The sequence below is a fragment of the Purpureocillium lilacinum genome (genome assembly GCF_023168085.1).
Source record: "Purpureocillium lilacinum CBS 284.36 DNA, scaffold_2, whole genome shotgun sequence".
NCBI classification, from domain to species: domain Eukaryota; kingdom Fungi; phylum Ascomycota; class Sordariomycetes; order Hypocreales; family Ophiocordycipitaceae; genus Purpureocillium; species Purpureocillium lilacinum.
Window position 1 is genome coordinate 6265529 of NW_027072112.1, and position 14464 is coordinate 6279992.

Below are 14464 nucleotides of genomic sequence, written 5' to 3' on the forward strand. Positions count from 1 at the left end.
ACCAGCATGTGTCGAGCTGGTTACTCGTGGTTGTAACGCTGAAAGGGAAAAAGAACGTCTTTGGGATATAGTGGCTGCCCCACGACGTGGACCGACGCTAACTGCCAGCAACTGTGGTTCAAACACCGGGTCAGGGTCCTGCATTTTCTCCTACCAAACATTCACCGACGGCTTAAAATATCGGGAAACAATCGACACCGTGGTAGCAGATCGGGCTTTCGGTGAATATTGGGGCATATTCATTTCTTGTAGGCTACCCATTATAAAAGCAACCAAGTGTAGCCCTTTGCGGTACACGGCAGTTGTCTTAGCTAGCTTCAGTTTCACCCCGGTATCGGGCAACGGTAATCCAGATGTGGCCTTCCGCAATCAGTTAAAGCGAGACGTGCAATCTGAAAAGGAAGGCGCAATGTCAGTGTCCTTCCGCATAGCGTAAAACTATCCACGCGGACCATAGGTGAGTATATTGCAAGTGTACGAACAGGCGGCGGGGAGATTGGCCGGACATACGGCGGCTCTCAACATGGAGGACCGTTTACGCAGTGATGTGCGATGGGCTACGCATATAAGATGGTTGCTGGACACCTACAATGCGGTTTCGACCTGCCCAAAACCGAATCAGCAGCTATCTTCTTACACGTTTACTCGTATTGACCATGTTGCGCACTGCTATTGTCGTTTCGCTCCTCGCCGCCGCGGCCCATGCAAGGTCTGTTCTGGTCCCTCGCGACGGTGAAAACTCTCAGACCAGGCAGTCCAAGCGAGGCGATGTCCTGATGAACAACTGGTGCGGCCCTGTCAAGCAGGTGAACCAGGTAACCTCTGTCGAGGCGAGCTGGGCCGTTCCCTCTGTCTCGCGACAGCAAGGCACCACAGATGATAACTGGTTCTACCACTGGGTTGGCATTGACGGCGTGGGAAATTGCAATGTTCTGCTGCAGGCTGGCACTGGTTCCACTGTGAGTATCTCTTGGTTCCCGAGCCTTCAGCCATTGATGATGACCGACTGACGGCGACGGTGCCGTAGATCTACAACGGCTTTACCGACACGTACGCCTGGTACGAGTTCTATCCAGGCAACATGACTTACGCGCGTGAGGTGCCGGGTATGGCTTTCCTATGTCTCTTTGTAACAATAACATGCAATCAGCGAGGACTTGAGGCTAACTATTCGCCATGCAGTTGCTCCAGGAGACAATGTCTACGTCAGTGTCGTCGCAACATCCACCACGACTGGTACAATGTAAGTCTCTTGACAAGATGAGCCATCAGTTTCTTCTCAGAGCACAATAACTGATTCAAAGCCTCAAATTTTAGCTACATCGAGAATCTGACAAGCAGAAGGTCGCACACCTACTACCTGCAGAGCGATTTTGGCGCTCTATGCCTGCAGCACGCCGAGTGGATCGCTGAAGCCCCCGGCATGCCTCTCCCCAACTTCTCGACATTTAGCATGACGGGAGCGAAGGGGGCGACCGCGGGGGGACAGACCTTTGATATGCAGGGCTCGGACATGGACTACATGTACCACTTCGGGCCTTGCCACGCGCAGCTGCAGGGCGGTTCAGATGTAACGTTCTACAACAGTGTCTAGTGTAGGTATAGTTGGACACCGATTCATGGGAAGCATGTCACTTTGCAGAGATCGTACATGAGACGGAGCTACGTGGGCAAGTATAAGAAAATATCGTGCACCAGGGGCCTAGGCAACAAGCTTGCTAAAAGCCGCAGTTTCGTGGCATGCAGAATGGCACGCGAAATGGCATGCAATAATTGAGGTTGCTATAATCACTTGTTCTGACTAGCTTTGCTTTGCTTGCAAACTACCCTGAGCCACCTTGACGAAAATGCACATTACATCAGTGTTAGTAACAAACCAGACAGCCCAGTATTGTGTGGTATCCTTTCTATTTGATGCCGAACCAAGTTTGTCATGGACATTAATGTGACGCTTGGGGCATTTGTCTCTGCAAGATCTTGGGCCTCTCACACAGCCCGGGAACAGTACTTGCCGTGAAACATACCATCTGCCGGTTACTTGGTGGCCGGCTGGGATACGTCAAACCGTGCCTGCTCTCTCGTATCACGAGGCTCAGTTGGCCCACCAGCGAGTTGCCGACAGCCAGCACTGGCCTGCCAAGATATTTTGCTGTTGGCTGCGACACTTTCAATAACAATAGTGCCCAAAGCCCTCTTCCGTCTCGGTCGTGTTGGTCGCCGGCCCTCGTCTAACGTGTCGGGAAGATCAAGCAACCTGACTTCCGATCGTGGATCGGCCTCCTCCGCATGATAGTTCTCCAGAAGAAATTCGACAACACTAATCAGACCACCTAATCACCACAGTTTTGCAAGATGGCAGACCACGGCTTGCAGAGCGATGAACAACGCCCGCTCCTACCACAACCTCGTGATGGCACCCCCCCTGAGGTTCCTCGGGATGGCGCACGAGTCACAACGTCGCAACGCGTGGTTGTCATTATCATCTGTCTCGCCGCTATGTTCAGTTTCGAGATTGGCGCCGGTCTCGTCGACATTTCGTCCAGCCAACTTCTAGAGGGCATCATCTGCCGCGAACACCACGACGACGTCCCCTACCCCCCAACAGACCCGCGCTGCAAAGACACGGATGTCCAAGCCGACTTGGCGATGCTGGTCGGCTGGCAGGCGACGTGTATCTTCATCCCGGGACTGCTGACATCTCTGCCATATGGGGTTGCCGCAGACAAGTATGGTCGCAAGCCGATTCTTATGTTGTCTTTATTCGGCTTGACTGCAGTCACAGCATTCAATATCCTTATCTGTGCGTCCTCTTCTTGCTCACCGCCAGGGAGTCGCTGTTAATTGAAGTGTTCCACAGTCCGCTACCCCGAGGTCTTCCCATTACGCCTAATTTTGCTGGTGGCATTGTGTACCGCCGTCGGTGGAGGGCCTTCTGTCCTCAATGCCATGGTCTGTGCCATCTGCAACGACGTGTCGACAGAGTTACAGAAGTAAGCTATGACATCGGCGAACTAAAATCCTTATGGCAAGGACGCTTACATGCGGTTTCGATCCGCCACCTTCTTCCTGCTAGCCGCAGCAAATATGGGTGGTGAGCTTTTAGGTAGTCCGATGGCGTATCTTGCCATGCAACGAGGCGCCTGGTTCACAGCTTTTCTCGGTCTCGCACTCATGTGCTTGTCCATGGTGTACGCCCTCGCTTTGCCGGAAACTCACCCGAGAATGGCTGATCGCCCGCGGCCTCAGCAACCCGACGAACCATGCGCTGCGCCGCCTTCCACCAAAGGACTTCTATCGCTGTCTGCCATGAGAAAGGGGCTGGACGGTTTCAAGACTGAGCTGGCTAAGTCCTTTCGGGTCGTATTTTTGGACGATAAGAGGATCGGAATTCTGCTCTCAGGCTTTGTAGCCAGCAGCCTGGGCAGGTTTGCTATGTCACTCCTTGTTCAATACGCCGCGAAACGTTATGGTTGGTCTTGGTCGCAGGTACGAGTCGTTTTTCGTCGCCGCCTGCTTCAAGCTAATATTGTGCAGGCCGGCCTATTAGTATCCGTCAATGCGCTCGGCTGTCTTGTTCCGATTGTTATCATTGTGCCGCTGGCCAGCCGGGCTCTCACAAAACTATCCATCCCTGCGCTTGTCAAAGATCTTTGGATCGCTCGGATCAGCGCAGTGTGTCTTGTCATCGGGACTTTTGGAGTCGGACTCGCACCCACAGCAGCTCTAATGGTCATCGGCCTGGTCGTCTCAGCTTTTGGGTTCGGGTACGGGCCGGCAATGAGAAGCTTGCTCACTGCTACAGTAGGCAGCGACCAAGTTGCCATGCTTTATGGCATGATGGGTCTCTTGCAGAACACGGGACTAATCATAGCCGGGCCACTCATAGCTGTAGAGTTTCGTGTCGGATTGGAATGGGGAGGCTTCTGGGTGGGCTTGCCCTTTCTAGCTGCTGGATGCCTGTGTTCTGTCGCTGCCGTCATAATCTTTGTAGTGGATGTGGTCGACGTGTGCAAGAGAACATCGGCCAGCTAGTATGACCAATAAAGGGTAGACGAAACTCGAAGTGCAATGCTCTTCTTGAACACATCTCACGCATGGCGCTGCAACCGGCCCTGCAGTGAGCAGAACCCAACGATTTGGTGGTGATTCGGGCTTGCCAAGGATTTTCTGAAATCCATTGACGAGAATTCTTCCCAAGGGCGCCTGGGCCAGCATTACATAGATCCGGAGCGCGAAATTGGGCTTTGCTTTTCGACACGGTCCACCGGGAGCGGCGTCAGATCGCAACGGTAGTGTCCTGCTTGCCGTGGACATACGACTGAAGACGAGCGTACAAGCGGGGGTGCAAATTAAGTCTCCTGTCCAAAGCCACTTCTCAAGGCCGCAGTCAGTTGCGCGTTCCGCCTGGATGGTTTCTTGAAGTACTTGCTTCTTTGGGCAGGTAAAATGACATCCCCGCCGGATCAAGACAAAAGAGTGTTCCGAACTGAGGCGAGCTCTCATACGGTCAGTTGGGCCAGTACGAAGCACCTGCTACTTCGACGATGCCGTTGGTTGATGCCGACAGACTTTCTTCGCCCAACAGCGGGGAGGCGGCGAAGCAGATTGCGCGGCTCCTCCGTGGTTGTGGCAGCCCACGCTCAAGTCTCAGACTTCGTGTTCTAACTACGAATCGGACATGCCCCAATCATTAACGAACAGCATGTAACTTGCGCTTCGTAGCATTTCGTACACTAAACCGCCGCGCGCGAGCTAGAAATCATCTGCTCAGCCTCAACGAGCGAGCGGGCGCAGGTATGGATTGGCCTTGGGACAACACTTTCGGTCCTCAACGGCATGGCGATTTCGACTTCACGCTGCTCTTTGAGCAAACAATCTTGTCTATCTTTCCTTCTTCTCTCTTAATCGCTGCCTCCTCGATATACATATATCGTCGCATTCGAAAGCCAGTCGTTGTTCGCTCTGGGGCTCTGCTATGGACCAAACTCGTAAGCGTGCCCATCGCGTGGTGCGCTCAATACTCTCTGACGATCCGTACAGGCCGCTACGGGGTTTCTGCTTGCGACAGAGATTGGGCATGCCGTAGTCTGGATTTGGGCTTCAGGATGGCATCCTAACACGGGGTTCGCCGCGGCGTTGCTCTCATGCATCGGCGCGGTGTGCATTATGTCCACCGTCTGCGCTGAGCATCGGCACTCGCTTCGACCCTCTACACTTCTCAGCATCTACCTGAGCATCACAGTTCTCTTTGATATTGCCAGAGCTCGGTCATACTTTCGGCGGCCCGGCATGGCAACTCATGGTGGTCTCTTAACTGGCATAGCTTTCTTCAAAGCCTCTCTTGCCATCTTGGAGGAAGTTTCGAAGCGCTCTCTCTTCAAAAGTCAACAAGGCCGTTCATCTCTGGGGCCCGAGTGCACGAGCGGATTCTGGACTCGATCACTGTTTCTATGGCTAAACTCAACTCTGTTTCTAGGCTTCCGGAGGATCCTAAGCGCCGATGACCTTGACGATATTGGTCCAAAATTCAGCTCAGCTCGCCTTCTGAAGAAATTCGAACTCTACTGGGCAGCGAGTAAGCCGTTCGCCAACGAAAACTGACGGCTGCCTGTATGCTGAAGAGAAGTAGCCAGAAAATCATCAAAGTTCTGCCTGAGTACCGCCTGCTTCCGCAGCGTCTTGGGGCCCATTTTGGCACCTGTTCTTCCTAGACTGGTTTACACGGCATTTACGTTTGCGCAGCCCTTCCTCCTCCAGGCTGTCGTCAATGCTTTGGGCCGAGAACACTTACCTCGCGACACCATTGGAGGACTGATTGGAGCTACAATCCTCATATACGTCGGAATGGCTGTACGTTTTGTCAGCCGTCGTTGCCTGACTGATGAGCCGTTTCAAGCTACCGTGCTAATATAACGCAAAAGATCAGCCATGTTTGTTACCAACATCTAGTGTACAGGCTTGCCACTCTAGTCAGAGGCGCCCTCGTTTCAGCTATCTTCAACAAGACACTGAAGCTGAAGGCATCTGAAGCACAGAAAGCTGCCGCTGTTACTCTGATGAGCACTGACATCGACGGCATCGAACAGGGACTTGTCATAGGCTTCGGCATCTGGGCCAGCTTAATCGAGCTGGCAATTGCCGCCTACCTTCTGGCAACGCTCGTCGGTGGGGCATCCTTCCTCGTTGTGATTCCAGCCTTGAGTAAGTCTCCCAACCTCATAGTCGTTCGCAAGCTGCTGATGAGAGTCAAAATTGCATGTAGTTTCTAGCGCTGTGTCGGCCCAAGTGGGAAAAAGGATGGTCCCGGCTCGCAAAGCTTGGAACCAAAAGGTTCAGACACGAGTGGCGACCACATCAGACGTGCTCGGCCAGATAAAGAGCATCAAAATGAGCGGCCTGTCCCCCGCGATATCCAAGCGAATCCAGGGCCTTCGGGTCGTGGAGCTTGTGTACTCCAAGAGGCTGCGAAGGCTGATCGTCGTGATGCATTCAACCGGTAAGTCCCATACGTAAGCCGCGGTCGAATTTTGTTGACATGTGCTCTGCAGCCTCCTTTGCCAGGGACATCACGCCTGTCGTTGTGATAGCGGGCGGCCTCTTCTGGACCAAGGTCTCGGGTCGCTTGAGCGCTGTTGATGCTTTTACAACCCTTTCAGTAGTTGCTCTCATCTCAGAACCTGTGGCAATGCTGCTCCTGGCATGGCCCATGGTTGGTAGCCTTGTGGGTTGCATGGAACGCATACAGGCGTATCTCCTGCTCGAAGAGCGAACGGACACGCGTGCGGTGATGGGGACTTACCAACGAGGCTGCGACACACCAAAGCAAGAAAGTGAATGTGCCCAAGGCACTGAGCTCAAGCTACTATCGAGGGAGGTAAAGACTCAGGACGACTCGCCGATTGACGCGGCCGCCGTGGAGCTTTCAGGAGCATCAATCGCCGCCGGGGATGGCGACGGGGACCCGATCTTACGAAATATTAACATACTCTGCCCAAAGTCCAGCTTGACTATAGTTGTTGGGCCGGTCGGCTGCGGAAAGTCGACGCTCCTCAAGGCTATTTTGGGCGAGGCAAAGGTAACGACGGGTGTGGTCCGCATTCATACCGATCGTATCGCCTATTGCGGCCAGACACCATGGCTTCAAAACGTCTGTTTACGTGACAATATTCTCGGAAGTAGTGACTTTGACCCGGGCTGGTACGAAACAACAATCCGCGCGTGCATGCTTGAGAACGATATGCGGCTGTTCCAAGATGGCGACCAGACGCTTGTGGGTAGTGGCGGCATTCAGCTAAGCGGCGGTCAACGGCAGCGAGTGGTACGGCTTCAACTGTATCGCAACGGATGTTGGTTTGTTAACTCTTCTTCTGTAGGCATTAGCCAGGGCTGTCTACTCGCGTCGTCCAATCCTCGTGCTGGACGACGTGTTTAGCGCTTTGGACAGGAAAACTGCTCGAGCAATTCTCGCTAATCTAATGGAAGACGACGGTGTTCTGCGCAAGTCAAGGACAACAGTGATTCTGGCCACCCATTCGAGTTCGTATATCGCCTTTCGTCTTTAATCTCCCAATCAGTTCTGACAGTGACGATAGTTGAGCATCTGCACAGAGCAGACAAAGTCTTTGCCCTGGACACAAACGGGGGCGTCCGAGAGCAAAGTCTCTCAGAAGTAAAGTCGGAAGCCAAGTTAGCACGGATCACCGTCGAGGACGACGACACCGAGGATCTGGAGGGCAGTGCAAACGATCAGCAGGCGTCCGCCTCCCCGAGTCCGCCCTCCGTAGTCTCCTCCGATGACGCTTATGAGCGACAACGAGGAGACTTCTCGCTCTATGCCTTTTATCTCCGATCGATTGGAATTGTGCTCGTGGCGTTGTGGTTATGCACGGTCGTGGTGTCAGCGGTCGCAAACAGGATACCCCGTACGGCCTGGGCACCCTTTTCTTTCACCTTCTCTTGCCACTGACATGACTACCAGAAATCTTTGTACGAATATGGCTGGACAGAGCTCCCGAGAACAACAAATTCTTTGCCGGGTATGCAGTCCTCAGCGCAACGGCTTTTATGTGGGATGGCGGTATGATCGGGTATGTGTGAAACGCGAAATCCTCCACGCAGGTCGTGTACGCACGTCGACATGGATGCAGTCGGAGCAAAGATAGCATCCTTACTGAAGCTTGCACAGGTTGTACTTGCTGAAGCTGGTACCTACTTCCGCCGAGAACTTACACTGGTTGCTACTGGATACTGTCATGAAGTGAGGCTCACGTCCATCGTGCACGCCGGAAGTGCGTCGTTTACTGACATCTCACTAGAGCAAAGCTGAGCTTTCTTACATCCACAGATGCTGGACTTCTTTTGAACAGGTTCTCGGAAACTTTTATAATAGGAGCCGAGGCGTTAGCTAACGAGTTACACCAGATTCAGTCAGGACATGACCCTCGTCAGCCAGATATTGCCCCTGTCATTCATGTTCTTTGCACAGCGTGCGTCGCGAGTCCCACAATGTCGCCATTGAGTCCTTTAGAACTGACCAGCTCGAAGACGCATTTTCCCTACTAGCAGATATAGGAATAATTGCGTCCGGCGCAGCATACACCGTCGCGGTCATGCCGTTCATCGCAGCTGCACTATACTTCCTCCAGATGTACTACCTCCGCACGTCCCGCCAGATGCGACACCTCGACCTGGAAGCCAAGTCGCCCCTTTACACGCAGTTCACCGAGACGGCTGCCGGCCTGCAGCATATCCGGGCCTTTGGCTGGCAAGACGACGCCATGCAGCGGGGCTTGGCGTCGCTGGACCATTCGCAGAAGCCCTATTACTACATGTTCTGCATCCAGCGATGGCTGATGCTCGTGCTGGACATGCTCGTCATGGCAATAGCGGTTGTGCTGGTAACGTTTGCGCTCAACTTTACGCACACGTCGTCTCAGTCTGCCATCGGGCTTGCGTTATTAAATGTCATTACATTTGGCGAGAATCTCGCCACCTTGCTTGACTCTTGGATCAGCCTGGAAACGTCGCTGGGAGCTATCGCTCGCCTCAGGTCGTTCACCAATGAGACTCCTGTCGAGACGGATCCCGCACCTGTGCTGGATGCGGCGCTGCTGAAGAATTGGCCAGACCGCGGCAGGATTGACTTTCAAGATGTCACGGCCAAGTACGAGTGAGTTAGGCACAATTACCAGCCGTTTGACCTGGCTGCTGATTCTACGTAGCGTCACCGACGAGACTGCCCGGCAAGTACTTGATCTGTCTGTGACCATCGAGCCTGGACAAAAGGTCGGCATCGTGGGGCGGACAGGAAGGTTCGTTGACATCCGTTCTCGCTACGCTTTACGTATTGACTCCATTGTAGCGGAAAGAGTTCGATGATACTAACGCTCCTTCACCTGCTCGACCACACCGGTTCCGTGCTCATCGATGGCGTCGACATATCCCAAGTATCACGTCAACATCTCCGCTCGCGCATCACCACCCTCCCCCAAGACCCAATTCAACTTCGCGGTTCCGTGCGCGAGAACCTTTGTCCAGAAGGCCAGTCGTCCGCTCGAGCAGGCACAGCTGATGATGCATCGATGATCAGCGCCTTGGCCCGGGTCGGCTTGTGGGAAAACGTCTCTGCCCAGGGTGGCCTCGACGTAGACCTCGACGACATTGGTCTTTCACACGGGCAGAAGCAGCTGCTGTGTCTCGCGCGAGCGATCTTGCACCACGCTGCCATGGGAAGCAAGGTGGTTTTGGTGGATGAGGCGACGAGCAACATGGGTCATGAGACGGACGCAAAGATGCAGGCCGTCATGGCAGAAGCCTTTGCGGGGTGCACTATGCTTGTCGTCGCGCACAGGCTAGAGAGTATCGAGGATGCAGACGTGGTCTTGTCGCTGGAGAACGGTCGGCTTGTGAAGGTGACCACAAGGGAGTGGACAGTTTGAACAATCGCACCGCCGAAACGTGCACATACAAGAGCATCAGTGCAGCGTAACATTCTCTACCCATCTATTATCCGTCTATGTAGCCGTAGCCGTAACGCCAGATCACAGTCCGCGTGAGGAACCGGCCTCAAGCTCCTGTCTATTTAGTACAGTAGCAAGATTCGAGTGGCGCTTACAAGTCAGGAATGACATCTCCATTCATGAGTGCCACCCGCGCTGAATCGAGCTCGCCAGCCGCAAACTCGTCCATCTTGGCCTTGTCGACGTTATCGAAGGAGCCCATGAAGTTTGGGAGCACGCGCGTGCACTCAGTCAATGCATTGATGTTGTACACCCCGAGAAGACTGAGGCGAACATACTCTCTGGCATATGCCTGGGAAGAGCATTGTTAGCCAAAGACAGTAATGAAACACGTCAAAGCATCATGCAGATGTAATGAAGGAAGGCAGGCAGCGTACCTGACTCCAAGTAATTTGCCCCTTCAGGCTATTCCCGTACGCCTCAAACATGGGGCGCGTGCGGGCGTCGTTTGCCAGATTCACGTCGCTAGGAAACTTGACCAGCCTCGGCGGAGATTGGCTGCTAAGGGTCTCCTTGAAGTAGAGATTGTCCCAAACCCCGGGGGTGCTGTCCTGAGGGTCGAGCGCGCGGTCGGTTTGGAAGAAGCGTTGCTGGCTGACGGTGTGCGAGCCCAGCAGGGCAACCAGCCCCGCCGCGCTGATGGTCTTGTTGGCGAACAGTTCGATGAGCTTGTCCGCGTCAGCCTTGGGCGACGGCAGAAGGCCCTCAGGCGCGGGCTCGCTGCTGTCCTTGCGACCGACGAAGAAGCGCACCCTCGGTCCCAGCGGACACGCCACGGTGCCGACGATGGCGCTCAGCTGCACGAGGTCCGCCATGCCGACGCCGTAGTCCTTGTACTTGCCGTGCCAGGTGCGCACGAGGTCGCATATCTCGTGCAGGCCGCTGTTGGACTTGCGCGATTCGCACTCGCCGGCGAGGATGATCGACCCGTCGGCACCGCCCTTGGCCCCGTTGCCCTTGGCCCAGGTGCCGGCGTCGTGAAAGCCGAGGCGAACGGCGGCGCGGGCGAAGTTGTTGCAGCGACCGGCCGTGCCTACCATGGCGTCGCGCATCTCGTCGGCGATGTACTTCCAGATGCAGCACTTGTCTTTGGCACACTCGGTCGAGGTCTTGGATGGAACCTTCTTCGCCTGCGAGGAGAGGTCGAAGCCTTCCGCTTTGCCGGTGAGAATGTCTCTGACAGCCCTTCCCGTCGGCGTAAGGTCCTTGTCGGCAAGAGTTTCGAGATCTCCGATGAGGGAGTTCGATAAGTCGCTCTGGCGCTTCTGTAGCTCCGCCAGCGTCTTGTCCATGCCGGGAAAGGCAGAGGCCAGGCCGGCCATGGCCAAGCTTGCCGCAAAGAAGTAGTTCACCAGCCTCATGGTTGACTGGGTGTCGCCGCTGTGATGTGTGACAAGCTCGCAGAAGTTTCCGCGAGGCAGGATCTCTCGGATCTATATCTACGTACATGACCGTTCCTGAGGGCCCCTGCCGCTGCATGGCGGGAGATCTCCGTTCAGTGAGCGCCGTTGCCAACCTCCGGCGTACGGGAGTTCGAAACCTCCCATCGCCGAAGACGCATAGCTAATCCTTCTAGAATGTTGCATCGGACCCCACTCAGGTTAAGTGTGTGCAGATGACTGAAACACGTACGCCAATTGCCGGTCCGAGGACTGGATTTGTGAAGGAAGCGCCATACGGAAAGTCACAGGATACTCAGCGGGGCTGAGCATGCATCCAGGCCATGGTCTGCCAAACGTGAAGGCTCTTTGTCCCGACGTTAAGAGTCGGCAAGTTGAGCACCAACTGTTCCATTGATGCCTCTTGCCGCGTAGTGTTGACAATTGATTGAAACGAATTGCGACGTCTAATCACATGTTTTGCAATGCTAATACAGCAATGGCTGCCATTTCGCGTTGTTAGCTAGCCGTGGCGCTGGTGTATGGTAATCGCCGAGATGCAGCGGCGGCAGCTGACGGAGGTCCGGAACTTGGGTGTGGTGCCACAATACCATAGCTGGCTTAAGCTTATTCCAAAGCTCGTTGTCCAATAAACGGCTATCGGTTTCCCAGTACTTCCAAGTCTCATCGGACTCGCGGAAACATGTCTCTTGGCTCAAGCGCGGCGGAGATCGTCCAGCTCAAGCCGCCAGAGCTGCGCACCTCCGCCGACTAGCCCTGTGATCCGATGGACCAAATCTTGAGCGAGGATTCATCGAGAACCCGGCTTTGACTTCCCTCGTCAACAGCGTCGCCGAGCAAATGGTCCGGTGAATGCTCCCAAGCACCGGAACAAGTAGCCACGACTGACCCGCAGCTATGCAGGATCGTGCTGCCAACGGGCGAGTCGTGGGCCTTCCATTCCCACGACGGTGGCGCAGGTCCGTCTTGAAGTCCGACGTTGTCCCACACTCGAACGTTGCCGTCCTGGGAGCCTGCCCAGACCTCAAAGCCAGTGGACCCGTACATGTCACCTTGAAACACATCACACGTCAACCTCTGCTGACTGAAGCATGTTCGACCCGTCAAGACACTGAGCAGCTTTCCCGCGCCGCGGATATCATACACGAGAAGTCCGCTCGAGTGCCGTTCGTTGATGATGAGATAGCGGCCGCACGGGCTCCACGCAACTTGGACAATGCCTTGACCGTCAACGTCGAGGCCAAAGTTGGCGCTGGCAGCTTGCGATATGCTCCAGTTGGCAACAACCTTGTCCGTGCGCCCGAGGTCGTACATGCCCATCCAGCGAGTCCAGGTTCCCGCGGCCACAAGCAACCCTCCGTCGGCGTCATAGGGAGAGGCTGCGAGGGCTGAGACGGTTCCTTTCATGCCAACGCCGCTCCCTTTGGAGATGTGTCTCTTGGACGGGATAGTCGGCACCGTCAACAGAGGTCCATCAGAGCCATGGCGGGAGACGTCGAAATAATCGAGGCGGTTGGCAGATCCGCAGAGGAAGTGAGTGCCTGGCTGCGGCCAAATCATGGAATTTGGCGTGATGTACTGCTCAGTCTCCTTCCTGATGAGCCTGTACGCCCCCAGTGGCGTTGATTGCGCATCTGGGTCAGAAAACGCATGATAGAGATGAATGGGGTGGTCCCTGCAACCGACGAGATACGTCTGCGAGGCTGGATCCGCCAGGCTGAAGAAAGGCGCGGCGGCGATGGCATGCGTGGGCTCCGGGAGATGGGCCGTGGCCTGGGGTTCCAGCACGAGGTCTTGGCCGGCAGATTGCAGGAGGTCGGCCGGGAGGACAAAGGAGGAGACGGAGTTGTCTGAGGCGCCGACGATGACAGTGGTGCCGTCGGCCGTCCACTGGGCGGACGAGTAAAAGAGGCGCCGCTTGGATGCAGCAACAGGGATGTCGTCATTTGCCGTCTCCCTCTGCAGGTCATCATTCGACTGCGGCTGCGGCGTCTCGCTTCGAGCGGGCCGCCGTGCCAGGAGCTCGATCTCTGGCATGCCTCCCGGTCCTTGGCTCGTTTGTGCTTGTTGATCAGGGGCGGCGGTGGCCGCAGCGTCGACGACGCGGGCAGTCTCTGTCTCGGGCGAGGTCATTGTTGGCTCCTCCCTTGACGCCCAACTGCAGCGGGCGCGCGATGATCCATGAAGCAGGCGACCGATTTTGGATGCCGATCTACGGCTGTTGGGCGGCGCGCGTGCTGTGCTGGGGGACGATGATGCGAGGGTGGGTGGTGGATGGGCAATTTGGAGAATGGGATGTCGAACCGGCGTGTGCAAACTATGGAGCTCTGCAGTGTTCGGTGCATCCCAGCGCGGTGAAAGCCTGCCTCGGGCACCGTGCCCACCGCGACAGTGCCATGTTGCGCTGAAATGCCCACTGGAGCGCTGCGTTGGCAGGGGCCCTAGCGTGCCGGGGAGCTGCGCGGGCGACGTCATTGGGGCTGGGGGTCCCGTTGCGGGCTAGCGCAGGACGGGGCGCTAGGGGCCGCGTTAGTCTCGGATACAGGCTTGGCGTACCGTCTGCGCGGGCCGTGGGCGTGGGAAGACCGGACAAGCTGGGCGCGCACTAACAGCGAGCATCACGAAGGTGGGCCCATGGCGGGCGCTGGCAGCGGGCAGGGCAGGCCAGTGGAGCCCAGGCTCGCAGGCTCCCGCGTCCCTGCGCCGCCTGCCCAGCCCAGCACAGGCCTCAACAGCCCAGTCATCCTCGACTCGGGACTCATCGTGCCTCGCCTCGCCTCACCTCACCTCACTCCATCCCCGTCGACTCCGCTCGCATAGCCGCCTTTCGTGCCCGTCCTCTCCCTCAACCCGCCGCCGCCGCCGCTGCTGCGAAGTCTCGGCGTCGCGTCTGCGCTCCCGTACAGCCTCCCAGCCGTGGTCTGCCCGGGGCGCGCATCCGCAAGGCTTCACTCTTCCATCCCGCCTGCGCCTCCATACAACAATGACGGTCTCGTAGAGCTGGCGCTCCGTGGCTCTTTCTCTCCCCAGGCAAGCCGAAAGCCC

General features: G+C 56.0%; 4 protein-coding genes across 4 annotated transcripts; 2 read left to right on the plus strand and 2 right to left on the minus strand.

The window, feature by feature from the left end:
• Positions 1-656: 656 nt before the first annotated feature.
• On the plus strand, positions 657-1594 carry PLICBS_003683 (uncharacterized protein; the record flags this gene model as incomplete). The annotated part of the gene is made up of 4 exons (XM_018323448.2): positions 657-959; positions 1028-1106; positions 1183-1243; positions 1318-1594. 4 exons carry the CDS (start codon positions 657-659, stop codon positions 1592-1594), a joined length of 720 nt encoding a protein of 239 aa, XP_018178678.2.
• A 4793-nt stretch (positions 1595-6387) lies between these two features.
• Positions 6388-9938, plus strand: PLICBS_003684 (uncharacterized protein; the record flags this gene model as incomplete). The annotated part of the gene is made up of 12 exons (XM_065600271.1): positions 6388-6496; positions 6549-6709; positions 6998-7318; positions 7374-7536; positions 7593-7922; positions 7979-8087; positions 8186-8257; positions 8316-8366; positions 8422-8486; positions 8563-9169; positions 9222-9311; positions 9362-9938. 12 exons carry the CDS (start codon positions 6388-6390, stop codon positions 9936-9938), a joined length of 2655 nt encoding a protein of 884 aa, XP_065456343.1.
• Positions 9939-10110: 172 nt separating this feature from the next.
• PLICBS_003685 (uncharacterized protein) lies at positions 10111-11380 on the minus strand (the record flags this gene model as incomplete). Its single annotated transcript, XM_018323449.2, has 2 exons — positions 10111-10311; positions 10397-11380. The coding sequence occupies 2 exons, from the start codon at positions 11378-11380 to the stop codon at positions 10111-10113; spliced, it is 1185 nt and encodes a 394-aa protein (XP_018178679.2).
• A 789-nt stretch (positions 11381-12169) lies between these two features.
• Positions 12170-13552, minus strand: PLICBS_003686 (uncharacterized protein; the record flags this gene model as incomplete). The annotated part of the gene is made up of 1 exon (XM_018323450.2): positions 12170-13552. The coding sequence occupies one exon, from the start codon at positions 13550-13552 to the stop codon at positions 12170-12172; it is 1383 nt and encodes a 460-aa protein (XP_018178680.2).
• Positions 13553-14464: the final 912 nt, after the last annotated feature.